This window comes from Cupressus sempervirens, chromosome 3 (genome assembly GCF_028749045.1).
Source record: "Cupressus sempervirens isolate cs-2001-9-10 chromosome 3, ASM2874904v1, whole genome shotgun sequence".
Taxonomy (NCBI): Eukaryota; Viridiplantae; Streptophyta; class Pinopsida; order Cupressales; family Cupressaceae; genus Cupressus; species Cupressus sempervirens.
In genome coordinates this window covers 458,722,085-458,729,997 of record NC_143120.1, presented here as the reverse complement: position 1 = coordinate 458,729,997, position 7,913 = coordinate 458,722,085, and the positions used below count along the sequence as shown (strand labels likewise).

Sequence of the window (7,913 nt, the reverse complement as noted above, 5' to 3'; positions counted from 1 at the left end):
AATATCTGACCTATTTATTCCTGAATAATTTTTCAATGTCTACTAATTCAATGCTATCCACTCGGTCAATACACAAACCTATTCAGTCCGGAATAGACTACACTCTGAACAGCAAACAATACCTAAATTTCTTCGTACTCCCTATCTTTTTCAGGTAACTTAACATTCAAATCATACACTGCTACCCAGAAAAATACATATAACAACTTATAAAATCTCGCAATTTGATTTTGACACTGTTTGTTTTGGATTTTCCTTACGCCTCCAGTTTCAATCTAACTATAATCCTGGCTCCAAACTTCATACCCATTAAAAAATTCCTTCAAAAATACTTCAACAGTCTAGTCCTGTCTTCATCTAGCCACCATTTTTGCTATAGTAGCATACAAATTGGCCGGTCCCGCGATTAGTGCTTTGGACCCCGGTTCCCAACCATTACTTTGATCGCAAGAGTTACTTGGTTGTGTGGAAATTACCGCTGTTATTGGTAACTGAAAGGACCCGTGTTCTTCACTTGATGGGAGCAGCGCTTAAATATCCATGCGCTGTATGCTCTGTATTCGTATTCCGGCGTACCTTTCACAGTTCCGAATCCCCATGTTTCAGCGCCGGACTTGTCTAGTCTTGTCCTCTCTTGTGTTTTCTTATCATTCAGGGAATGCTCTGAGCAAAAAGGTGTACTCTGAGGATTCGATCCTGGGTCTCAAGCCCTCAAAGATTTTCTGCTAACTCTTTGTAATGGGGGCTAACTGGGTTGCTAAAATTCACAAGAGAACGTGTTTTCAGGTGCCCAAATGTGAGTTTATGAAATGTACCAGTAAATGGACCATGATCCACTATACGAAATAAAGCACCGGAGTGCTTCTTCATGTTGCTGTATAGGCTGTTTGAGGGGTAAACGGAGTTTGTAGAGGAAACAGATGATTTAAATTTGTAGCCATTTGGTTTTGGTTTGAACCAATTGATTCTGAAAAGGGGGTTTTCTGGATGAATCGAACTGGGGAACAAGGCATTTGGGGGAAATAATGTATGATTCTGAGAGAAGTGCGTGATGGGTTTGAAGGGTAGTAGAGAATTGTGGTGTTGATTCAGTGAAGGCGTATAAAGAGGCGGGAAATATGAAGAAGGGGCAGGAAGTGATATTAATAGGATTCCATCCAGAGCGGGGAGGAGTGGACTTAATAGCATGGACAATCAAAGCCGCGGCTGGAGCCGGAGATATCGTGATTGCCCTTATCGTTTGCGATCCTTCATCTGCTCTTTTGAAAGGTGAGTATTGTAAGTTATCCAGATATCGCTCGGTTTAGGACATTAATCTTCATATAGAGAACCGTACGCGTTGTCCTCAACTGTCTGATTTCGATTGCCTAAACTTAACATCAGTATCTGCTATAATGCCCACTAAATTTATCATATTTTTTTTTGCATTGCTAATCTTAAATGGTGGAGCTGAAGTTTTGAATCTTTCAGCAAATATGTGAAATTAGTGCCCCAATCTGCCCGAGATTTTGGTGTCAAAAGTAGGTACTTATTTCTGGATTTGGAAGCAGGGGTCGTTAGGAGTGATGAAGAGCAGGAGCACAGCGTTCAGAAGTGTGTGGCGGAGAGCAAAAGAAGTGGCGTTAGAGCTCAGCTGCAACAGCTGAGGCAACTCAGTAAACAGAAACAGGTGTGCGAATCTTCAGGAACTTAATTAGGCACAACGGTTTAAAATATCATGGTTGGTAATTTGCTTGTGTTGTAACAGATTCAAATGGATATTAAGTTTGAGGGAGGCCATCATCCAGAGGAGGTCTTAGTTCAACAAGCAAAGGTTCTAAATGCCTCCACTCTTGTCATTGGCACTTCTGATCGTTTCGTTTCATGGTAAATTTCTGCTCTTAAGACTAGTGGTTTTTGCCTTGGGCCGCATGAATGAATGAATGAAGGGGTTTTAATGATGTCCACAAGAGCACCGACCTAAGGAACCAAAAGGCCAGTTAAACAACAATCAATCAATCACATTTCTGGTCCTTGAACCTGAGCTTTTAGCCTTGAAAGCCCAGCTATTTCATCTTACCACTTGAGCTCGTCTAATTGGATGCTTGTCTTCTCCCATTTTGACATCAGTTTAAGTACTTGTTTTGAAATGCATCTTCTAACGAATATCGGTTTTATTACTTTCTTTGAAATGCATCTTCTAAAGAAAACGAGTTTTACCGTGTTTGTTTATTTTGGGGTTTAAGTAGAGCTCAGGAGCTCTTTAGAAGAGCTAAGAAATAATGCCTTTGCCCTCGTAGACAGTGGCTCAACATCCTTGTTGACGTACTTGTTTTTGCAAGCAATAGCATTGACAATTCCTCATTCACCGTCCTCAATTGTCCTGTACAAAGCAGAAAATAGTCTTCTCGAAGAGTTGCATTTTTTATTTCCCTCTAGAATAGAATAGCCATCAAACACACTTGTGTGCCATAAAAGTTTGCACTCATCCTTGATAATCTGGTTGTTTCCAATCCCAGAATTCTTCCCGAGTAGCTGCCAATCATGTCTAAATCCCACATCCATATTGCCTACGTGTAGAATATGAAGTACCCTCCTGCTGCAGCCATGGCTTGAATGCCATCTTTGTCTTTTGTTACAAGCTGAAAACTACTTTTGATTTTTGAATCTTTAATGTTAAAATGTGAACGTTCGTTGCAGGCGGAAAAGGATGAAATCAAATTATTGCATAAGAAATGCACCTGCGAGGTGTTCTGTAATCACAGTGAAAAGTGGAAAAGTTGTGCATTTAAAAAAGAATCAAATGGATGTTCCAACCGACTCTTCTTCCTCGTCCGCTGAAGGTAGTCCTGCTTTGCTTTTAGTTCTCATCTGCTTATAGAAAGAGATTTAAAACTGTAACATTGGAAAACTTGGCCACAAATACTAAGTAGAACATGGGACAGGCCTTCTGGACTCTTTTTTGAAAAAATGGGGGTTTTTCTATCCTATCACAAGTTCAAAAGCCATGGAAATATTTGATTGCCTACATCTGTCTACAAAAATAAAATCACCTTTACAACTTTGTTGATGATTCTGAATTCAATTCTGATAAACAATGCTTGTTCTGTGAACAATATTGTCTTTAGGCTGTGAACGAAGGGTTTTCTTACCACCTTAATTTTAAGAGTTCCCTAAAACAGAACTACTGTGCCCCTAAAAGAAATATTTCCTGAAGCCTTTTTTTCCCTTGGTAGGATAAACAGTTCTTTTAACATTTGTGTGGAACTTGCAATTGTTCTTAAAAAATCATTTACAATGCTATTTATACTGACAACACTTTGCTCCTGATCTGATACCTTGATTTCAGGCATACAGGTTTCTGTTCAGAAACAAAATTCCGAGGACAATTTGCAGGAGCAAGCATCAACCTCATCTAATGTTATCAAAGACGATCTCAATGTTACTGGAAAAGAATGCCAAAAAGATTTAGATCCAACAGATGAAACTTCAGAGGGAGCACTTGTGAAGCGAGAAACAAGGGAAGCTCAGCCCTCTGAGGACTTGGCAATGCCTTCTTCCTCACCTGATGTTGTGGAAATCTTTTTTGATATGAACAATGATGAGGAAGAAGAAGAAGGCAAAGAAATTGGAGGACAAGGACGCTCTGAGCAAGCCAAAGAAACTTTAACCAGAGGAGTGATTGAGGAAGAACAAGGAGAAGATCATCATCAAACGCATGGAGATTCAGAAAACCCAAATGTGTTACAAGTATACTTTGATGCTAATGAAGAAGGAGAAGAGGAGGAAGATGAAGACGATGAAGAAGAAGGAAACTGCAAAACTTGGTCTGAACAAACAGAAAAAGGGAGAAGTTCGCCCAGAGGAGTTCTGGAAAGATCAGTAGCAGCATGTTTGGATTCAGACAGCAGTTCTTCTCCCACTAGTAACAGTAATGATTCATTTTCAGGGACAGGGAAGGCGATTATCACATCTCCCTCACATGCACATTGGGGGAATGAAAAAGGACAAGGCCGCAAGGGCTCTCAATGGCGGAACTTCTTGAAGATGTGGAAACAGGGATCTATGCGTCGATTAGCTACTTTTCCTCCACGGAGTGCGCTTAGGCTTCCTCGGCGCCGTAGTAGTTCTGCTGATTTCCACTCACGAACTGATTCCTTCTGTGATCAGATTTTGACTTTAGAGAAACATTTGACAGATATGACTTCAAAGCCATCTTGGAAGTGCTTTTCACTTGAGGAACTTCAATGTGCTACAAACAATTTCAACCAAGGTTAGGGATTCACGCCAGCTTACTCAATTTTTTTGTAAAATACAGTGCTTATCAATGTCTTTGAGCTATTTTCCACCTCGACCTGCAAACTTACTAATATGAAACACACATTTGTGGTAGGAAAAATTTATCTTAGCAGAAATTTTGGTAGTATCTGATATTAAAGGCTACTATTAGTGATAATTGGACAATGGCTTCTTTTGCATATGACAGATAACATACTAGGAAAGGGTGGGTATGCAGAGGTCTACAAAGGATGCCTATCTGATGGACAGATTGTGGCTGTTAAGAGACTTAATAGGGGTAACACAGAGGAGCAGAAGGTTGGTGATTTCTTATCGGAACTTGGAATCATTGTGCACATCAATCATCCCAATGCTGCTTGTCTTATCGGCTTTGGCGTTGAAGGTGGATTGCATATTGTTTTAAAATTTTCTCCTCATGGAAGCTTAGCATCAATGCTTCATGGTATATCACAATGTCCTCCCGAATGTATTCACCAGTATGTTTCATCTGAAGTAAATGTTGACACGCCTTTCATTTGCGTATGAAGTTGTTGGTAGTTCTTATTGTAGTTTCAACTGAGGATGGGAACCCAATGGATATAAGAGATTAAAGTTGTCCATGTTTAACAAATTCTTAATAGGTTAAAAAAAAAAACTATGTTTTGTACTTCATCTCATGTTTTAAACTTTCCCACCATCTCATGTTTTAAACTTTCCCACCACATATATATGATGCTAGTGACTCCGATATTTCTACATCTAATCCAGGGCCGAACCCTCAACATCTGAACTGGGATATTCGGTACAGAGTTGCTGTTGGTACAGCTAAAGGCCTTCTCTATCTGCATGAAGGTTGCCAAAGACGGATAATTCATAGAGATATCAAAGCATCCAATATTTTGCTAACAGAAGATTTTGAGCCTCAGGTAAATCTAAACCCCCCTCTAGCTCTTCTCAAGAAGGAACTGAATCTTGTTAAATGTTTCTGTTGTAACTTTTAAGGGCTGCTTCTTATTGCTGATGTAGCAAGCAATGCTTTTAGTTCATGATGGTTTTTCCTTCTTCAACCAAGTCTCTTGTTGCATGATACAGATTTCAGATTTTGGACTTGCAAAGTGGCTCCCTAAGCAATGGACACACATCACAGTCACACCCATTGTAGGCACATTTGGGTGGGTAATTTGTTTCTTGTGAGCTTTTATGAGCTCGAAATATCCTTTCCTCTCATCATGGAACTACAACAGAATGTTCTAATGGTTAGGATGCTGCTTGATTTGTTTCTGGTCACGGGAAACACACAATTGGGTTTCAAGTTTTCAATCCTTATCTTCTTGTAGTTACTCTAAATAGAAGACTCAATTGATATCTGGTGTTCTTCTGTGCTTTATTAGTAACAAAATTTGGTTGAAATTTCACGACTCGTAAGAACATTTCTGGTTATTGCTGCAGTTACCTTGCACCGGAGTATTTCATGCATGGGGTTGTAGATGAGAAGACGGATGTGTTTGCATTTGGGGTATTGCTTTTAGAGCTCATCACTGGACGTCGTCCAATTGACTCTTCTCAGAAAAACCTTGTGATGTGGGTATGTTATTTTTGATTATCTAATCTCATCAAAACTTAGCCAAAAAATGAACAATGAGCTTTCCATTGCAACAGTATATGGTAAAAGGTCAATTTTATGAAAGCTTCATTCTAGTTATAGGAGTGATATATATCAGAACTGAAATTCATTCTCTTTCCATCAATTTCCCTTTGTCCGATATTTTCGGACTGGCCACTGAATCATATAAGATTAAATGAAATTTATGCAGGCTAAGCCATTGATTGACAGTGGGAACTTCCAAGAGCTTGTGGACCCATCTCTGGGCGATTCTTATGATGATCATCAGCTAAATAACATGATCATGACAGCTAGTCTATGCATTCAGCAGTCTGCTCTTCTTCGGCCTTGCATGGCTTATGTAAGTTGTGTTGATTCAAAGATCATCCTGCAAATCATGACTGCATCAAGCACCATTACATCTATAATAATATGTTCACCCAAATTAAACAAGCTTCTGTCTTTGAATGTTTCTGGATTCTATTGTGTCATAGTTTTTTTTTTCCATCAACATTTTGGATCACATTTTTTTTTCCATCAACGTTTTGGATCACACTCTGTGATCCATCATCAGGATGAATGATAGAGAACAAAAGAGTGTGATGAATATGATGGACTCTTTTGTTCTCGATGATAGATCACAGAGTGCGATCGAAGACGTTGACGCAAAAACAATGACACAACTGAATCCAGAAACATTCAAAGATTATATATAGATTGTGGAAATTCACTTCTGTTGAGCTTCTGTCTGTTTTTTAAATCAGAGTCTACCAAAACATAATGCTACATTCAACAAAATTATGTCTCTTTCAATAAGCTATGAAGTGATGATGCTTATTTATCTTTTGTTCATGGGATTCAGGTTCTGAAGCTTCTATCAGGAGAGGGAGACAACTTAGAAAACGCAGATTGTGGGAGGACACCAATACCAGATACTTTATATCTCATGGAAACCTCTGATACGGAGGATTATTCATCCACTAGATACCTTAGTGATCTGAACCGTCACAGGGAGATCGCTTTGGGGCTATAGAAATCAATCTCTTTAATTGCTAGTTTTATGTTTGTAACGTGCCCACTATGCATATCTCTCCTCTTACTACATGAAAAATGTCAATGCATATAATGGGAAGAGTGGAATTTAAGAATATGCAATTGATTTGACGTGAGGTGTTTTTGAGTTTTGGCAAGATTGTACCATAGGCTTGTAAAGTATTTTTCAACCAGGCTATTAGCATTGGCAAGAATTAGTCAGATGTTCTCAATGACTATTTCAGTAGAAATATTGATGTATTAATTTATATGGATTGCATTGACTGCTTTCAGAGACTTTGATATATCCCATGCTTCTATGGGACATACTTTCAAGAACTAAACCCCTTTTGCTTTCAAATTCACCATCCCATTGGCGACCGCAATAACTAAACAGTTGAGAAGAATGTTTCAGAGTACGTGGGGAGAAGAGCCCTTTTGTACTTTGAACATGTGTAGTTTTGGTTATAAGATACAGAGTTTTAGGGTGTGATCATGTACATAGAAACTAATGTATAGTGAATATACTGAGGGAGAACTGACCTCGTGATCTAGTGTTTTTACTAATGCACATTACATTTATTGTACAAGGGAAAAAAACATTTCACTCAAATGTCTATAACATTGTAAAGATATAAAACCATTTATTAATTAGTTGGAAAATCTAATTATTAATGATATGTATTTTTAATTAATTTAATAAATAATAGATAATTGTCTAATTAGTCAATTTTGTCTGCATGAATAGACATGGCATGTATACTAACACTTACAAGTCAAATAATTAATGTTTATTATTAATGAACATCATATTGGTAATTTCATTCAATAATAAATATAATATTAATAATGTCTTATTAAATAAGCAAAATCAATAAAGTAAATAGTAATGATGAATAAACAAAACAAATTATTAAATTTTTTTACTCTCAATAAGCATGATAAGACACTTTATTAGTGATGAAATTAAATAAGAAAATAAAAAATAAAAGTAGTAAGTAAATTTTGAAAATTAACAAGT

General features: G+C 37.8%; 1 protein-coding gene across 1 annotated transcript; it reads left to right on the top strand.

Moving 5' to 3' along the window:
• Window positions 1–474: 474 nt before the first annotated feature.
• Window positions 475–7,161, top strand: LOC149567073 (uncharacterized). The gene is made up of 11 exons (XM_089820299.1): window positions 475–1,269; window positions 1,551–1,669; window positions 1,748–1,866; window positions 2,680–2,822; window positions 3,329–4,252; window positions 4,466–4,720; window positions 5,026–5,183; window positions 5,350–5,429; window positions 5,707–5,842; window positions 6,072–6,221; window positions 6,723–7,161. Exons 1-11 carry the CDS (start codon window positions 1,119–1,121, stop codon window positions 6,891–6,893), a joined length of 2,406 nt encoding a protein of 801 aa, XP_089676425.1. The 5' UTR covers window positions 475–1,118; the 3' UTR covers window positions 6,894–7,161.
• Window positions 7,162–7,913: the final 752 nt, after the last annotated feature.

Coding starts and splice junctions, on each gene's coding strand:
- LOC149567073 (XM_089820299.1), top strand. CDS start 1,119: ATGAAGAAGGGGCAGGAAGTGATATTAATAGGATTCCATCCAGAGCGG. Junction 1,270..1,550: donor TTCATCTGCTCTTTTGAAAG/GTGAGTATTGTA, acceptor ATTTGGAAGCAG/GGGTCGTTAGGAGTGATGAA. Junction 1,867..2,679: donor TCTGATCGTTTCGTTTCATG/GTAAATTTCTGC, acceptor CGTTCGTTGCAG/GCGGAAAAGGATGAAATCAA.